This window comes from Hemibagrus wyckioides, linkage group LG07 (genome assembly GCF_019097595.1).
Source record: "Hemibagrus wyckioides isolate EC202008001 linkage group LG07, SWU_Hwy_1.0, whole genome shotgun sequence".
Taxonomy (NCBI): domain Eukaryota; kingdom Metazoa; phylum Chordata; class Actinopteri; order Siluriformes; family Bagridae; genus Hemibagrus; species Hemibagrus wyckioides.
Genome location: NC_080716.1, coordinates 25,606,955 through 25,626,958, shown reverse-complemented (window position 1 = coordinate 25,626,958; position 20,004 = coordinate 25,606,955). Strand labels below are relative to the sequence as shown.

The 20,004-nt window shown below is 40.2% G+C and overlaps 2 protein-coding genes across 2 annotated transcripts; one reads left to right on the top strand and one right to left on the bottom strand.

The window, feature by feature from the left end:
* The first annotated feature begins 996 nt into the window (after window positions 1-996).
* Window positions 997-2,501, top strand: znf830 (zinc finger protein 830). The gene has a single exon (XM_058393782.1). The coding sequence runs from the start codon at window positions 1,125-1,127 to the stop codon at window positions 2,151-2,153; it is 1,029 nt and encodes a 342-aa protein (XP_058249765.1). The 5' UTR covers window positions 997-1,124; the 3' UTR covers window positions 2,154-2,501.
* A 3,603-nt stretch (window positions 2,502-6,104) lies between these two features.
* efcab14 (EF-hand calcium binding domain 14) lies at window positions 6,105-17,887 on the bottom strand. Its single transcript, XM_058395277.1, has 8 exons — window positions 17,109-17,887; window positions 13,771-13,916; window positions 13,414-13,559; window positions 11,215-11,313; window positions 11,010-11,120; window positions 10,426-10,495; window positions 10,205-10,330; window positions 6,105-8,404 (listed from the first exon to the last, which is right to left on the bottom strand). Exons 1-8 carry the CDS (start codon window positions 17,306-17,308, stop codon window positions 8,229-8,231), a joined length of 1,074 nt encoding a protein of 357 aa, XP_058251260.1. The 5' UTR covers window positions 17,309-17,887; the 3' UTR covers window positions 6,105-8,228.
* Window positions 17,888-20,004: the final 2,117 nt, after the last annotated feature.

Genomic DNA, 20,004 nt, shown 5'->3' with positions numbered 1-20,004 from the left:
ATAGACATAGAGAGACAGAGATGGATAGATAGACATAGAGAGACAGATGGATAGATAAATAGACATAGAGAGACAGATGGATAGATAGACATAGAGAGACAGAGATGGATAGATAGACAGAGAGACAGAGATGGATAGATAAATAGACATAGAGAGACAGAGATGGATAGATAGACATAGAGAGGCAGAGATGGATAGATAAATAGACATAGAGAGACAGATGGATAGATAAATAGACATAGAGAGACAGAGATGGATAGATAAATAGACATAGAGAGGCAGAGATGGATAGATAAATAGACATAGAGAGACAGAGATGGATAGATAAATAGACATAGAGAGACAGATGGATAGATAAATAGACATAGAGAGACAGAGATGGATAGATAGACATAGAGAGACAGATGGATAGATAAATAGACAGAGAGAGACAGAGATGGATAGATAAATAGACAGAGAGAGACAGAGATGGATAGATAAATAGACATAGAGAGACAGAGATGGATAGATAAATAGACATAGAGAGACAGAGATGGATAGATAAATAGACATAGAGAGACAGAGATGGATAGATAAATAGACATAGAGAGACAGAGATGGATAGATAAATAGACATAGAGAGACAGAGATGGATAGATAAATAGACAGATATATAGATAGATATATATAGACAGACAGATAGATAGATAGCCAGAAGGATGAGGACTTTTATTTTGAAAACAAACACAAACCCTCATTGTCGAGATAAACGACGTAAATATGAGTGATAAACTGTAGCCTTTTTTTCTGTTTTAATTTGTTATTTTTTTATTCCTTAATGATATTGCAGATATCCATAATCTAAAATAAACTGGTCACGGTGACTAAATACATAATTCACCTAGATTTGTATAATTATTTAGATAATTAAATAATTCATATGTGTTTTTCTTTTCGGTAAACAACCGACCGTAAGAGTTCACGCATGCGCACTAAATGCGCAAAACAGCTCGGATAAACCTTGCGCGGCGTCGCGCGCAGCTCTCCGGCTTCCAAAAGTGACGTCACTTTCCTGCGCCCCAAAAAGCCCAACAGCGAGCTCCGATGTTAACGACGCTACTTTGGCGCTTATAACGCTCCAAGCCATGGCCCCTAAAGCAGCGAAAGGTAAGAAGGTGGTGAATCAGGACGAACTGCGGCGGCTGATGAGGGAGAAGCAGAAGCAGGTGGAGCGGCAGAAACGCGTCGAGTCTCCGTACGCCAAGTACAACAGCCTGGGTCAGCTGAGCTGCGTGCTGTGTAACGTACAGGTCAAGACGGACATCCTGTGGCAGGCTCACGTGCTGGGAAAACAGCACAAAGACAAAGTCTCAGAGATCAAGGCGGTTCAGCAGAGCGCGGGGAAAGTCCCACAGGCTCCACAAACATCCACACTGAAGAGGAAGGCTGCAGAACCGGAAGTGCATGATGGGAAAAAGCCTAAAGCGTCAGGTGCTGGTTTGGTCCAGGGTAAGACTGGACCAGGTGCAGGACTCGGACTTCTGGCTGGACAATATGACGACGACGATGATGATGAAGATGAAGATGAAGATGCTGGTGCTAACTCAAGTAAAGGTCCCAGGGATGTAAAGCAGCCAGCTCCTTCCACTGATGGACTTCCTGCTGATTTTTTCGACAGCAGCATCCCCGCGATCCCGTCCGTCCCGGCCGCGTCCCACTCGGGCTCCATCTCAAAAGCCGAGGCGGAGAAACCCGTGGAGAAGAAGGACAACATGGCGGAGCAGCTTCCCGAGGGCTTCTTCGACGATCCGGTCCGAGACGCCAAGGTGCGAAACGTGGACACTCCGAAAGACCACCTGGACAAGGAGTGGGAGGAGTTTCAGAAGGAGATGCGGCAGGTGAGCAACGTCTCGGAGGCCATCGTGGCCGAGGAGGACGAGGAAGGGCGCCTGGAGAGGCAGATCGACGAGATCGACGAGCAGATCGAGTGCCTGCGCAGGGTGGAGGTGTTGCGCAGCAAACAGGAAGCCGTCAAGAAGAAGACCACGGCGTTGGAGGAACAGAGACGTCTTTCAGGAAGCCGTGGTGAAGAGGAGGAGGAGGAGGAGGAAGATGAGGAGGAACTGATGAATGTGTTAGGCAGAGACTGGAGAGCTAAAGGAGCGCTCGCGTAGCCTCTTTGCACCTCACTGATGCATTGTGGGGGATTTCAGTAGGATTTAGAGCTCAGTTTCTGTTCTTACTCTCTGACTCTTACAGTTCCATATTAAATGTTGTATAACTGCGGTTCATGGAGTCACAGTATAGCATCACAGCAGTGATGTCTGTGATCCAGATCCAGGTTTGTTATCAGCTCACTCATGGCAAGAAATGTAGAAAAATTGTGTAAAAGTAAAACCTCACCAGTGACCTGATTTCGCCTCTGGACTCTATTTCCTCTAACATCAACAGTCTGAAATTCTGTGATGAACTGCTCCTATGTTCATGTATCTTTTGTAAAATAAAACAGTTTTTCACTCAAAGCTGCGACTCTCTGATGCGCTCCCTATCCCTCCACCTGCTGCACTACACACATCTCCTGAGGCTCTCTTTAATCAGCGCGAACGAATGATGGATGATCTTTCCAGAGTCAGGAACACACAAGTTGATGGAAATTTGAGCGCTGAGATTTGAGAATAAATAGAAATGTTACTGAGGGTGGTTGTCCTGCATCCTCAATAAACAAGCTACAGTTAGTAGAATCCAGAATGCAGCTGCCAGAGTTCTTACCAGATCAAGAAAATATGGTCCCCAATATTATCATCCCTGCACTGGCTACCTGTCAAGTTTAGAATTGATTATAAACTAGCACTACTTAAATACAAGGCTTAAACCGTTTATCTCCCACATATCTAGCCAGTCTTCTAACACGTTACAATCCATCACGCTCCTTAAGATCACAAAACTTCAGACTTCTGGGAGTTCCCAGAATATTAAAGTCTACAAAAGGGGGTAGAGCGTTTTCGTATTTAGCTCCTAAACTTTGGAATAGTCTTCTTGACAGTGTTCGAGTCTCCCGGCTTAAATGTAGTAGATTAAAGACTACTCTTTAGCCTGGCATGCACATAATACATCCCATAACCTTGTGCTCCAGTACATCTGATTAAATGCACATTATCATCAAGTGCTGCTAATATCATGTACGGCAGCTACGCTAATTCCTTTCCACCTGTTCCTTTTTTTCTACCCATCCCGAGGCATCTGGAGCTCCAGTGGACAGAGGACAACCCTGTGAGGATCCTGAGACATCCAGAGATGGACCAGCTCCAGCTGGATTCTGCTTCTTGAGGATTTGTGTATATCAAAACAACGCTGCCAGCCCTATATGGACTTCGAGGACGGCAACAACCTCCTAATTAATACACACTAACATTCTACATCTGCTGTATCTGCATCACACTGTAGACTGAACATAACTGCAGACACACTCTCGGGGGTTTATAATAATTTATAATCACACTCTCGGGGGTTTATAATAATTTATAATCACACTCTCGGGGGTTTATAATAATTTATAATCACACTCTCGGGGGTTTATAATAATTTATAATCACACTCTCGGGGGTTTATAATAATTTATAATCACACTCCGGTGTTTATAATAATTTATAATCACTCTCCGGTGTTTATAATAATTTATAATCACACTCCAATGTTTATAATAATTTATAATCACTCTTCGGTGTTTATAATAATTTATAATCACTCTCCGGTGTTTATAATAATTTATAATCACTCTCCGGTGTTTATAATAATTTATAATCACTCTCCGGTGTTTATAATAATTTATAATCACTCTCCGGTGTTTATAATAAATTATAATCACTCTCCGGTGTTTATAATAATTTATAATCACTCTCCGGTGTTTATAATAATTTATAATCACTCTCCGGTGTTTATAATAAATTATAATCACTCTCCGGTGTTTATAATAATTTATAATCACACTCCGGTGTTTATAATAAATTATAATCACTCTCCGGTGTTTATAATAATTTATAATCACACTCCGGTGTTTATAATAAATTATAATCACTCTCCGGTGTTTATAATAAATTATAATCACTCTCCGGTGTTTATAATAAATTATAATCACTCTCCGGTGTTTATAATAAATTATAATCACTCTCCGGTGTTTATAATAATTTATAATCACTCTCCGGTGTTTATAATAAATTATAATCACTCTCCGGTGTTTATAATAATTTATAATCACACTCCAATGTTTATAATAATTTATAATCACTCTCCGGTGTTTATAATAAATTATAATCACTCTCCGGTGTTTATAATAATTTATAATCACACTCCAATGTTTATAATAATTTATAATCACTCTCCGGTGTTTATAATAAATTATAATCACTCTCCGGTGTTTATAATAATTTATAATCACACTCTCCGGTGTTTATAATAATTTATAATCACGCTCCAATGTTTATAATAAATTATAATCACTCTCCAGTGTTTATAATAATTTATAATCACTCTCCGGTGTTTATAATAATTTATAATCACTCTCCGGTGTTTATAATAATTTATAATCAATCACTCTCCGGTGTTTATAATAATTTATAATCACACTCCAATGTTTATAATAAATTATAATCACTCTCCGGTGTTTATAATAATTTATAATCACACTCCAATGTTTATAATAAATTATAATCACTCTCCGGTGTTTATAATAATTTATAATCACACTCTCCGGTGTTTATAATAATTTATAATCAATCACTCTCCGGTGTTTATAATAATTTATAATCACACTCCAATGTTTATAATAAATTATAATCACTCTCCGGTGTTTATAATAATTTATAATCAATCACTCTCCGGTGTTTATAATAAATTATAATCACTCTCCGGTGTTTATAATAATTTATAATCACACTCCAATGTTTATAATAAATTATAATCACACTCTCCGGTGTTTATAATAAATTATAATCACTCTTCAGTGTTTATAATAATTTATAATCAATCACTCTCCGGTGTTTATAATAATTTATAATCACTCTTCAGTGTTTATAATAATTTATAATCACACTCCAATGTTTATAATAATTTATAATCACTCTCCAGTGTTTATAATAAATTATAATCACTCTCCGGTGTTTATAATAATTTATAATCACACTCTCCGGTGTTTATAATAATTTATAATCACACTCTCCGGTGTTTATAATAATTTATAAAATTTGAGTTTATATTATACATCATTTATATTTAAATATAATTACTTTTATAGAATTATTTTTTTACATTTTTTTATTTTTTTATTAGTTTTCACAGGAAACGGGGGATGAGCACATCGCATACCACGCTAAAAAGTGTGACCTTTCCCCTGTGGAGTATATGGAGGCTTTTGGGACACCCTGTATCTCTCTGAACAATGCGGTCAGTGTTCAGTCACGGCTCTTAATGTGGATGTAATCAGCCTGAAAGATCATGCTGTATAGTTTCTTGTGTGTGTGTTCTCTTATGGATGCTGCATTAAGGTTTTGCTTTTCAGTGTGGAAGGTTTTCTGCACATCACTAAAAGAGCAGCAGTGTGTTCTTAATGGCCCACCCGCTCTTACTGCCACAGCCAGGGTTCGATTCCCGGGCAGAGAACCAACCAGACACGGAGGGATTAACTCCTGAGCACTGGCTCCGAACAGGAGGGTTGTGACAGGAAGTGCATCCGACGTCAAATCCGTGGAATATGCGGATTAGCTGTGGCGACCCTGAACAGGGAGGACGACGACGACTAAAGAAAAGTCTTGAAGACTAGTCTGGAAAAAATAAAGATGGAGCTTTACTGTCGTGAAGTGCTTACTTCCACACCTTTGTGTGGAATCGTCTGTATAAGATGTTACTACAACATATTAGAATGAGAACCTGTGATTTGTCTTCCTCTCAGACTTTCAGTGACAGAGAACGAATCTTTCTGACCAATCCGATTAGAGAATTTCTTTCACAGGTTAATCTGATTTCTCTCATTTCCTTAGAGAGTTAAAAAGTGCTGACTATTTCCATATCAACCCATGTTCATCGTATACTATTGTCACATCAGATGAGAAGAAAAAGACGACAAAAGCGTGTTTGGATAAATTAAGCCTTTATACATGTTACGTTCAAAAGCAACATGCCGAGCAGAAGTGCATTCATTATGATGAATATTGTACACCAGCAGGTTCCCTGAACCAGTCCTTCACATCAACAATCATTTATTAAAAACGGGAAACAGATAAGAGTTCAGCCGGAGCATCAGCCTACAGACAGGAAGTGTACCTGTGCTGCACCTGTACCACGTGAAGCATGAGGCTGATACTCGGGCTAATACACTATTCATACAGTATATATATATACACACAAATAAATGGGGGTGTACAAACTTTTGTATATTGCGCTCCAGATGGAGGAATAATTTCATGAACACAATTTTTAAATACGCTGTATTAAAACACTGAATTTGCAATACTACAATGCAGCAGATTTACACTTCAGGAGTCTTCTGGTAATGACTTCTCCAGACAGGAGACACTGAGCATCTAGCTCCGCCCCTGCTCCACCCCAGTATTCATCTACGTTCGTAGAAATAATACCGTTAACATTTCAAAGCTGAATTCTGTTCACACACACACACACACACACACCAAGCAGGAAGTACTTTCAGATTAAAAAGAGACATCTCACGGGTTGTTTAAAGTTTGTACACCCCTGGTTTAAGGTAACTGGAATGTGAGTGTGTGAGACGTTAGCATTAAAAAATATATATATATATATATATATACATACGTACATGCCTTATCAGTGTTTCATTCACTACCTGTTAAAGTGATCGTTCACCTTAAGAAAAAAAAAAAGAAGCATTATCAATAGCTAGAGCTTCGGACCAGAATGGAAAGAGGAAGTAGGAAGAAGAAGGGAGGAGCCAAAAAAAAGGAAAAATGATGAGGTAATCAATATAATAGGGAGGAATGGGAATGATTGTTGTACGTAATCACTAATCTCATTAAACAACCCACACTTACACTAATTTGCCAAAAGTTTTGGGACATTGCTCCAAATCATTGAATTCAGGGGTTGGACTCGGCCCCTTAGTTCCAGTATAAAGGAACTCTTAATGCTTCAGCTTCATACCAAGACATTTTGGACAATTTCATGGTTTGTGTGAACAGTTTAGGGATGACCCCTTCCTGTTCCAACATGACTGCACACCAGTGCACAAAGCAAGGTCCGTAAAGACATGGATGAGTGAGTTTGGTGTGGAGGAACTTCACAGAGTCCTGACCTCAACCTGATGGAACACCTTTGAGCGTAGACCGAGAGTCAGACCTTCCAATCAAACATCAGCACCTGACCTCACAAATGCGCTTCTAGAGGAATGGTCAAAAATTCCCATAAACACTCTCCTAAGCCTTGTGGAAAGCCTTCCCAGAAGAGTTGAAGCTGTTAAGAGCGGGCCAACTCCATATTACATTCATGTGCACGTCCCAAAACTTTTGCCATTGCAGTGTATTCTTGCTTCAGTCACACTTCTGCCTGATGGTGAGTGTAAACGCAGTGACGTTAATCTCAGAGTTGTGTGTTTGGAGCTCTAGCTACTAATCCTGATCGTTTAGGGTGAAGTATCACTTATTTTGTTGAAGCTTGTCCCTAATACATTACTGCAGAATACAAACAGTATCACATCATATATCCAATAAGCCTTAAGAGTAATATATTATTGCTACATTTTGCTAAATACACAATTAAATAGCGTGTTATTATATCGTTTCCTCACAACCTCCTTTTTTTTTTAAAGATTAAAAGGAATGTGTTTTGATCCTATACAGAAAAAAAAAAGAACGATTTTAAAACGGTGTAAATCCGGGGGTCGTGTCTGAATTTTTGAGGCTGGGTGTCAAAGTAACCGGCCTGAATCTCTCTTATAGACGTGTCTTGATTAGGTATTCACAATCATATTTACACCTTGGTGATTATTAATAAAATCTTCATCGGAGGTCCATCAGAATGCTGGAGACGGTTTCACTCGTCTGTGCTCGCTCAAACACAATCCTGATGCACGAGGTCTTCAGATCTCTCCAATACTGGATTACAGGAATTGGAAGAAAAACAAAAGCAGCCGTGTCGGTTCACACCGAGGCAGCGTGTCGTCCTCCTGCAGTCTTATCGTTCTTCACCCCACCGACTGCACAGTTACTGATGCGTTAACGTTATCCTCAGAGAGAAGCAGCGGCCCGAAGCTCCTCCAGCGTGTACCGGTGGTCCTGATCCGTGTCGTAGGGCTTGAGGAGGCAGGAATCTGGAGTGGAAGCGCCGAAGATCTTCCTCAGCTCCTCATACGTCACGCCTTCAGAGATGTCCTCCAGCTGAGCGTGCATGACCTTCTCCAGAGCTGAGAGAACAGGACAACATCGACATGTTCAATATACAGATTGAAATATAATGAAGTTAGGGCAGAGGAAATCTGCATTATTTTTAAAAATACTATATCATACTCACTCATAAATCTACACTGCCAGATAAAAGGTTTTTGGTTAATGGTAAAAAAATCTCTTTATTAATCATCACACAAACATTATACCACTGATGAAACCCCAACTCTGATTGGTTTTCTATAACAGCAGCCCTGACTCTGGGTTTGTTTTAATGCACTGTTATGTTCCACGGCACATATTTTCGTTATTGTTGTTGTGGCTTTGTTATTACAGCGTGATCGGCTGATGTAGTTGGCCGCTTGCCCAATCCTGGCCGCTGAGGGAAGGGGTCGAGTTGCACGGACGTCGCCCCGGAAGAGCATCCGGAAAAAGTCTGAGACGATAAAACAGAAAATGGCGCCATGTGGTGCGCTTACTGTTGTTGTATGCAACCGTTTCCTCTGTGTATTGTTGTGTGTCGTCGTTTGAAGTTTCATGTTACGGCTGTATGTGTAAGGCTGTCTAGACACCTTGGGTAAGGGGTGGGTGCCACCCCCTGTAGTTTTACTTTTGTTTTTAAATAAGCGTGTATATTACAAAGCGGCGTTATGTACGTTTTGATTTTACATGGTTTCTTTTCTTTAGCACTGCCGTTGTCCAGCCCCACGCTTTGTCTGTGTCCTGAAACTTGTAAACTATTGTAAATTCGTGTTTCTTGTTGTACAGCACAGTAAAATGAAATAAGCACTACGTGTCATGTGGAGCTAATTTTTTGCTATTGGTTTACTGTGATTATCATTGTTTAGACCAGGTTAATCCCCTTCCCCCACGGTCAGCTTGGTAAGCCACCTGTCGCTGACCCTGAGTCTCCTCTAGGCCTACCTCGGGGTGGAAACATGCACTCGTTCTGATTAGTTATAGGTTCTGTAGGAACTGTGACTTTTATAGGAAGGAGTTTCCAGTGTCAGAAGAAAAAAGTGTCACATTAGGTTTTCCAACATCAGAAAGACAATCCATGAAAATAAAACAGTTTGAATTGCCAGGGTATGACGGTGGTTCTCAGCTGTTGATGGTGGTTGCTCAGGTCGTGAGCAGATACGGAGTCATTAAGTGATTTGAAACCTTTCCTCAAAATTCCAGTGTATCTGTTCATTTCAGAAGGCATCTGGTGTTTTATACTTCGAGCAACAGGCTTGGAGTCAAAATTAAATTTGCATAATAAACAGGTTTCTGTCTTACATAAAGAACAGAAGGCTGAAAATAACAATCTGGGTGTGAATAAATGAAGCTTGTGTTCTCTCACTTTAAAGCAGAGCATCACAACACAACATAAAGGAAAAGTAACACAGTGTAGCTGTGAGAAATGCTTCCACATTGTTGTTGTTGTTGAATTTATTTAAAGGTAGAAAACGCAAGAGATTGTAAAATGTAGCTTGCTTTCGGATAAGGAATACTGAGAAGCAAATCCCATTATTGAGAACCACTTATGCACTATATGGCTAAAAGTAAGTGCACCCCTGACCATCACGCTCATATCTGGTACACTGGAACACTGACTGCACCCCAGATCTCATTAATGCTCTTGTACCTGAATGATCACAAATCCCCACAGCCACGCTCCAATAACTAGTGGAAAGCCTTTCCAGGAGAGTGGAGCTTATTAGAACAGCATTGGGGAATAAATCTATAATAGGGTGTGGTGGTCAGGCAGGGCTGTCCACATATTTTTGCCCATCTAGTGTATGAAATGCGATCAGTTAGAGATCAAAAAGCAATACCTTCAGCAGAGTTGACTCCAGGAAAGGTGAGAGTTTGTGGCGTAGCTACCTTCTCCCTGTTGGAGAGGTTCTTGCTGAGAAAGCGCCGATGGCGAGAGTTGGGTGGACTTGAGGATGTCGTGGAGCCTTAAGGTAAAAAAGATGATCCGAGTGAGATTTTAAAGACAGTCGATCAGCACAATAAATAACCAATAAAAAAAAAGAAAAAAAAAGCTCCATACTGCCGTCATCTGCTGTTCCTTCATTCACGGTTCTGCTGTTTTCATCCTGAGCCACCGACAATGAAGAGTCCTTAATACAAAACAAATAAATACAATTTTAGATACTTATACACAAAAAATCGATTTGAAAGCAATGCTAACTTTGAAAGAATTCAGGACACAGTCCTGTGAGTGTGCTGTTGTAGGAAAATAATCAACAATGAATGCAATGTGAATGAACCTGACACACAAAGCTATCACCACCACCACCACAATCTGATTATTTTCCTAGAACACCATATCCTGAAGTGTTTTATTCCTCTTATACCACAGCGATCTGCCAACAATTTCATGTTTCAAGTCTTAAAGATTGTCATGTTGTATTTTTTGTGCATTTACAGTTACATTAAATGTTGTTTAATAACACTATATCCCTGTGAATGGGCTGTTACTATAGAAACGATGATGTATACATGTATACTGTTGGCAGTTGCTAGTGTTATGGAAAACTAAACACCACCTGACCAATCAGAATCCAGCATTCAGCAGTGCTGAAGTATAACCTCCCAAAATGATTTAAAAGCTGGAAAGTTTTCTTTCTTTACCGTTTCACCGTTCTGTTTGTGTTCTCCTTTCTTCTGGTCCTCAATAAAAATCTGTATCATCTTTACGTCGTGTTGTACACTGGTAAGTGTGCTTCCGATTGTGGCCACACTCTGTAGGGAAAAGAAACAACAAAACCCACATTACATAACATCATTTAGAAGCATTTCCTGATTAATGAGTGCTGTCTTTGAGCAGGTTTTGTACCTTCTGGAGCTCCTCTACGGTTGTTGGGAGGGTAATTAAATCTGATGCTGATTTAATGTTGGCCTTCAGATGGTTCACAGCAGAGTCCAGTGTGCTTATCTACACAGAGAAGAACATTATTCTTTAAGCACTGCATTGTGACTTGGGCTCATTCTAACAGAGTGTTTTTACACACTATCATCAGGGCTGCTATTAGATAGTGATCACGGAAATAATGCACAAATAGAACGCTGCATATCACTTGAAGGAGTCATAAAGCAATAAACACATTTTCTGCATGTAAACAACCTGCTGGAATGAATATTGCGAGTTATGAAAATAGAGTTGTATCCATTGGACTACTGGAACTGTACTGATCTTGAATTATCGAATCAATGCCTTAAGAATCGATTTGTAATGTAACAGATTCAGTGGTATCATCAAATACCAATTCATTGCATTATGAATCAAACAGTAAAGTGTCAGTGGTGGCTCAAGTGGTTAAGGCTCTGGGTTGTTAACCAAAAGATTGGGGGTTCAAACCCCAGCACCGCCAAGTTGGGCCCTTAACCCTCTCTGCTCCAGGGGCGCCGTATCATGGCTGACCTTGCGCTCTGACCCCAACCTCCAAAGATGGGATATGCCAAGAAAGAATTTCACTGTGCTGTAATGTACATGTGACAAACAAAGGCTATTTCTAGAATCATCAGATAAAGAATCACTCTCTTAAGGATCAAAGAGTAACACAAACGATTGAGTGGCAGAGGAAAATATCGAATCATGTCCCTAAGAATCAAATTGTAATGCGTCAGATTCCATCGAATCATCAGATATTGAATAGTAACTGCATAAAGAATCAAATTGTAATGCGTCAGATTCCATCGAATCATCAGATATTGAATAGTAACTGCATAAAGAATCAAAATTGTGATGCAACAGATTCAGTGTTGTCATCAAATATCTAATCAATGCCTTAAGACTCGCACCACATCAGATTCTGTGGCACTGGCAAAAAAAAAACTCAGACAGGTATCATCTTTATACCTTAAGAAGCGAAATCATATCAGTTTCAGTGATCTTGTGCCACAGGATTTGGATCTGAACTCATACAGATTTGCTATTTTACTGAATCACAACTTCTATATACTATATAATACATACACTATATTGAGAAAAGAGTCCTGACCACAACCTGATAGAACACCTTTGGGATGAATTAGAGTGGAGACTGTGAGACAGACCAAAACTGAGACGTCTGTCTTTACATGCACATGAATGTAATATGGAGTTGACCCGCCCCTTTACAGATATAACAGCTTCAACTCTTCTGGGAAGGCTTTCCACAAGGTTTAGGAGTGTGTCTATGGGAATTTTTGACCATTCCTCTAGAAGAGCATTTGTGAGGTCAGGCACTGATGTTGGACGAGAAGGTCTCACAGTCTCCGCTCTAACTCCCAAAGGTGTTCTATCAGGTTGAGGTCAGGACTCTGTAAAGTTCCTCCACACCAAACTCTCTCATCCATGTCTTTATGGACCTTGCTTTGTGCACTGGTATGCAGTCATGTTGGAACAAGAAGGGGTCATCCCCAAACTGTTTCCACAAAGTTGGGAGAATGAAATTATCCAAAATGTCTTGGTATGCTGAAGCATTAAGAGTTCCTTTCAACTGGAACTAAGGGGCCAAGCCCAACCCCTCAAAAACACCACCTGGATTCAATCATTTGGAGGGATGTCCCAAAACATTTGGCTATATAGTGTATATAAATATAATATAAATATTACATTGCATCACCTTTTGTTGTTGCTGGAATTACAGCTCTGTATAACACACAGATCTTCAAGGTTAAACTCTGACAGGATGTGCCGGTTTTTATGGTACCGAAAGCCAGTCCTCATGTACGCATACATCTGGTTCTGATTACATGTAACATCCGTGTAATGCTGTACAGTACATCCACATGTACACGTTTCGGTCACAAATTCATTCAGATTAAAGAAACGGAGCCATTAAGAGGAAACAGAGTGAAACTGAAAGCAGGGATGGCGCTGTAAATTATGCATGGGAGTGCATTTCAGAGATGCGATGTAATATGATCACACGCATTAGAGCTCTGAGAAAATCAGTTCAATAAGACACCATTAACCTGAGCTACATCATCGTCCCGTATCACACTGGCACATCATAAGCATTTCAAATCAGGCACTGGTGCTTAAGCGTACCTTTTTGTTAATATCTGTAAGATTGGCCCATAATTTATTTAAGCCCTTGTCTCCGCTCTCGATATCCTCCAGCGTCCTCTGTTTGGCCTTCAGATCCTCGCTCAGCTTCGGTATTTCGTGTGAAGAAGCCTTCTGACTCGACTCCACTGTTGACATAAGCAGGAGAGCCGGTGAAAGGTTCACATGGCGCATTTAATCTTACTTAGATCGAGAAAATGAAAAGTGAACAGAGTCTGGAAATATTTCACCGTCTCTCACCAGCCTTACGTTACAAATGTAAATATAAACCTGGTGCACATCAATAACACACACAAGGTGCATTAAGAATAAGACAAGTGTACTGTAAAGGGAACGCACTGGTGCGCAGTTTCTCCTTGAGCGAATCCAAGTCTTCTTTCAGTGCAATCTGCATCCATATGAGTCCAGCACACGCCATGAGACACGCGGCCAGGACGATGAACACACACAGGGGGTAGCACACGGAGCAGCACTGAGCAGAACCCCTGTACAGGAAGGAGGGAGAGAGAGAGAGAGAGAGAGAGAGAGACAGAGACAGAGAGAAAGAGAGAGAGAGAGACAGAGAAAGAGAGACAGAGAGAACAAAAGATAGAGAGACAGACAGATAGACATAGAGACAGAGGGAAAGAGAGAAAGACACACACAGATAGACAGACAGAGGGAAAGAGAGAGAGAGAGAGAGAGAGAGAGAGAGAGAGAGACACAGACAGAACAAAAGATAGAGAGACAGACAGATAGACAGAGGGAAAGTGAGACAGAGAGAGAGAAAGACAGAGAAAGAGAGACAGAGTGAGAGACAGAGAAAGAAAGAGAGAGAGACAGAAAAAAGAGAGACAGAGAAAGAGAGACAGAGTGAGACACAGGCAAAGAACAAAAGACAGACAGACAGGCAGACAGACACAGACAAAGCGAGACAGAAAGAGAGACAGAGAGAGTGAGAAAGAAAGAAAGATACACACACATCAGTTCAGCTTAATCCATCCTCCATTTTAATCCTCATCCCTGTATTTATTAGAGAATTCCACTTAACTCCCCACTTCACATATTTAACACTTGATTTTACTCTTAAAGTGTGTACAATTTCTTTCCCACTCTCTTCACCTGTCTGTGTTCATTCAAGTCTCTTTCATTCCCTGCAAAGATCAATGCAAAGGTTTGCACACCCTACAACAAAGTGTCACTGTAGAGCGAGGTTTCACAAATGTTCTTTTACGTTCCTGGAGTGAAGCTCGAAACCTTCTAACAGGCGTAGTTCTTCCTGAAAGGTCACATGACATGAAACAGCGGGTGAATATGGGCTCAAAGATCATATCTACGATGCTATTCACCGTCTGTGAGGGAGTTTCTAATGTGTGCTTGGGTAGGTATTCAGTTTGAACACAGTAAAGAGGCTTTCTCTTGTTCGGTGTATGATAGTTCTAGCCAGTGGAGTTGAAATTGAATCATTAATAAAAGCTCACAGTGTAGTTTTTCAGTTTTTAGTACCACAGCACTCGAAGCACTTTTGCTCTGTGTTTATGCTCCGTGTTATTCCTTCACCTACAGGAGGTCTAGAGCTGATGGCATGCATGACATTTTTATTTATGTTTCCAGTCTTGTGTGTTTAATTCCCAGTATGAAGTCCAGAGACGTCACTAACAGTGCATTAGGCTCAAATATTTGCACTGGTGAGCTCAAAAAACACTAAAAGACCTGGAAGACGACGAAAAAACAACTGCGGAAGATGACAGAATACATCATCATCTTTCCCCGGTGAAGAAAAACCCTTCACAACTGCTGTCTGGATCAAGAACATCCTCCAGGAGGTAGACGTATGTAAACAGAGCAAGATGTAACTGGAAGATGAGTAGAGTTTCATGATGGAAAAATAATCCAATGGACAGACGAGACAGAGATCATGATCATGAGAGAGAGAGAGAGACCTAGAGAGAAAGGCAGACAAAGAAAGACAGAGAGAGACCGACCTAGAGAGAAAGGCAGAGAGACAGAGAGACCTAGAGAGAAAGGCAGAGAGAGAGAGACAGAGAGACCTAGAGAGAAAGGAAGGGGGAGAAAGATGGAGAGAGAGAGACCTAGAGAGAAAGGCAGAGAGAGAGAGAGACAGAGAAAGAGAAACCTAAAGAGAAAGTCAGGGAAAGAGAGAGAGAGGCAGAGAAAGACAGACCTAGAGAGAAAGGCAGGGAAAGAGAGACCTAGAGAGAAAGGCAGAGAGAGAGACAGAGAGAAAGGAAGGGAAAGAGAGACCTAGAGAGAAAGGCAGAGAGAGAGAGAGACAGAGAAAGAGAGACCTAGAGAGAAAGGCAGGGAAAGAGAGACCTAGAGAGAAAGGCAGAAAGAGAGAGAGACAGAGAAAGACAGACCTAGAGAGAAAGGCAGGGAAAGAGAGACCTAGAGAGAAAGGCAGAGAGAGAGACAGAGAGAAAGGAAGGGAAAGAGAGACCTAGAGAGAAAGGCAGAGAGAGAGACAGAGAGAAAGGCAGAGAGAGACAGACAGAAAGAGAAAGACAGACAGAAAGAGAGAGAGAGAGAGAGAAGAGATATCATGATCATGACCTGAAGCGTACTTCCTCATTATATGGCACAGTGGTGAATTCTGGAGTGTATACAGTTATGTTTTCTGCTCAGATTCAATCAAAATGCTTAGCACAGCACATAGGGACGTCTATCACCTGACCTGAACTCACACAAACATGCATTTCACACTCTGCAAAACAACAACAGTAAACACATCACCAGGGAAGACACCCAGAGTCTAGTGATGTCTATGAGCTCGAGACTTCAGTTCCCTATAAATAAAGGGGAACAGATATAACAGATTCTGAGAAATCATTGAATCCAGGTGGTGTTTTTCAGGGGGTGGGCTCGGCCCCTTAGTTCCAGTGAAAGGAACTCTTAAAGTTCAGTATACCAAGACAATTTGGATAATTTCATGCTCCCAACTTTGTGGGAACAGTTTGGGGATGACCCCTTCCTTTTCCAACATACAACAAAGCAAGGTCCATGAAGACATGTATGAGAGAGTTTGGTGTGGAGGAACTTCACAGACTCCTGACCTCAACCTGATAGAACACCTTTGGGATGAATTAGAGTGGAGACTGTGAGACAGACCTAAACTGAGACGTCTGTCTTTACATGCACATGAATGTAATATGGAGTCGCCCCTTTACAGCTATAACAGCTTCAGCTCTTCTGGGAAGGCTTTCCACAAGGTTTAGGAGCGTGTCTATGGGAATTTTTGACCATTCCTCTAGAAGCGCATTTGTGAGGTCAGGCACTGATGTTGGACGAGAAGGTCTCACAGTCTCCGCTCTAACTCCCAAAGGTGTTCTATCAGGTTGAGGTCAGGACTCTGTAAAGTTCCTCCACACCAAACTCACTCATCCATGTCTTTATGGACCTTGCTTTGTGCACTGGTGTGCAGTCATGTTGGAACAGGAAGGGGTCATCCCCAAACTGTTCCCACAAACCATGAAATTGTCTTGGTATGAAGCTGAAGCATTAAGAGTTCCTTTATACTGGAACTAAGGGGAAAAGTCCAACACCTGAATTGAATGATTTGGAAGGGTGTCCCAAAACTTTTGGCAATATAGTGTATCTTCAAATTAAAGCACTTTGACCTCGCGTGTGTGTGTGTGCGTGTGTGTGTGTGCGTGTGTGTTCGTTCTAGTAGTAGTTACTTGCGGAAAGCCCCTGGACTGAGGCTCAGACTCCTGAACTCCTCCTCATCGTCCTCTTCCCCGGAGCTAGAGCCGCTCTCGGTGTCCGTGTCCCCCGCGTCTCCCCGCAGCAGTAGCCGGTGTCCGGAGCTCTTCTTGGGCTTCTTGCGCTTCCCGTCCCCGAGCCCGATCAGCGCGTTGAGCTCCTTGCGCTTCTTCATCTTCTTCTGCGGGGTGAGCAGCGGCCCCGAGCCCGGCTTCAGACCCACGAGATCCAGCGTTTTCTCCACGATGATCTCGCGCGCACTCGGTGGAAAGGGGTTTAATATTTAAACACACACACTGTTTATTATTTATTTACTTTTAGCTAGCTGAGCTAACACTCCGAGCTGATTCTGATCCTCGAGAGTCTCTCTCTCTCTCTCTCTCTCACACACACACACCTCACGGTCTCTCTTCTAACGTTATAACGTCTAATAACCCTGTAACAAACTGACGGTTGATAAAATGTCAGTTATTTATCCGTTAGCTCAGTGTGCTAGCTGCTACGTCAGCTAACTGGCGTCTAAAACGATTTCCGCTGGCCCCGTGCTGTATCCTGTTTATGTATTCATTGTAAATAAACGTTTACTTCGACACCTCCGTAGCTGTTCTGTATTGTCGACGATAAACTCCGATAAAAAAAATATCGTAAAAGATAAATAAAAAAAAACAAAACCCCACAGCGCTTCCTTTTTTTTTTCCGCGGACCGTTTCTGCGGCACAACCACAGCGCCGAGGGATGACGTCACGCCGGGGCTTTTTATTTTTTGTTTTAAACCTCGTGTCATGGCGAGCGGATCGATACTGACAAAATAAAAGTCTTACAAAATAAAAGCGATAATAATAATAATAATAATAATGTTGAGTGTTAGTGTTTTACTGATATAAATAAATGTAATATAAATATGATATAAGCAAAATATGAATAATGTTCTAATAACAAGAATAATTCACTAATTAATAATAAGTAAAGATATGTGACTAATTAATATAAATGGTATTAATAATATATTAATTATGCTACTACTACTAACAACAACAACCAGAATACTACTTTTACTACTACTACTACTACTACTACTACTACTACTACTAATAATAATAATAATGTTGAGTGTTTTACTGATATAAATAAATGTAATATAAATATGATATAAGCAAAATATGAATAATGTTCATATTAATAGTATATAATAACAAGAATAATTCACTAATTCATAATAAGTAAAGATACGTGACTAATTAATATAAATGGTATTAATAATATATTAATTATGCTACTACTACTACTACTACTAACAACCACAATACTACTTCTACCACTACTTCTACTACTACTACTAATAATTATTATTATAAAATTAATAATTAAATCTGAAACATTTCTGATGACATTTCTAAACCTCTCGCCTTGTCACTCTGTCACCTGTCCTTGGTTTGAGGTCAAAGAAGCCTGAATTTCTCAAATAGTGAATTATTGATGTCTGACGTCTTGAGAAGTATCTGAGAACCAGGATCTAGTTTCTATTCAGTCTGAAGCAGCATTCAGTCTGTCTGTTACTGTCACTCAACCCAGTAATCAACAAAAAGACACAGACGACACTGACACTGAAAGAGCTGCACAAAGAAGAGTGATGAGCCGTACGAAATACCCTTCTGAAGCTTGGTGGGGGCAACATTGTGATATCAAGAGAAACACTTGTTTAGGTAGTCATGGTCGTGCCATATTCGTTTTCTAGATTATTAATAGATTTAATTATGCTTCATGAGAAGTTCAAAATGTTCTTTAACCAAACCATGAAAGATGATTTTAACTGCACACTGGTAAATTTCATTCAACTGATTATGACTTGTCACTTGTGATGGTGATAGTTGCTGCAGCATTTATTTAGGCATTTCACAAAGAGGTGAATACTGTTATACAATTTGAACACACACACACACACACACACACACAGACAGAGATGGGAAGTTCATATTCAAGAACCGTTCATATTCAAGACCTTTGAATCTAGTTCAGCAAAATGAACTAATCTTAAATATTATATATATATATATATATATATATATATATATATATATATATATATATATATATATATATATATATATATATATATATGAATCGTTCATGCACGACACATGGCGTTGCGCATGCGCCGTCAATACAAAATGAACGAATCGTTCTCTGAGTCGACTCGTTGCTTCCGAGTCATATTAAGGGTTCGTTCAGAAACGGCACATCACACACACACACACACACACACGCGTACTTTTATATTGTGAACTTAACTTACTTGATACTGAAAGATTCTTTATTATTTAACATTTTCATAGTCAATTAAAAATAATACAAGAGGGGTGAATATTTATGCAATTCACTATAAGCAGACAGAACACAGCTAGACACAAACTATGTCTGAACAAAACTTTAAACCACCATCGTTAAAAATACTAGTGGTTTTTGAAACATGTCGGATTGCTAAATGTATAACAGAAACATAAACAGTGACAGAAAGTCGAATCGGTCAAACTCCTTATCCAAAACTCCTTGTCGGTCAAACTCCTTATCCAAAACCCAAAACACGGTCACGCTGAACCACTGAACATCTTTGAGCACTGCAAAAAAACTGTCTAAGAGAAACCATGAAACATTATGATTACCAAACTTGTGTCAAATCTGTGACAAAGTCCATAAGGAAAAACAGCAGCAGTGAAAGAGGAAAAACAGAACAAACAGAATATAATTCCTAAATAGCGGGAGGCATAAATGTAGGCCGCAAATGCTTTTTCTAGCCATCTGGAAGCATATAAACTGTTTAAGAGAAATGACATTAAAGTGTGATGGCTGTGTCGCCAGCTGGCTGAAATAAAC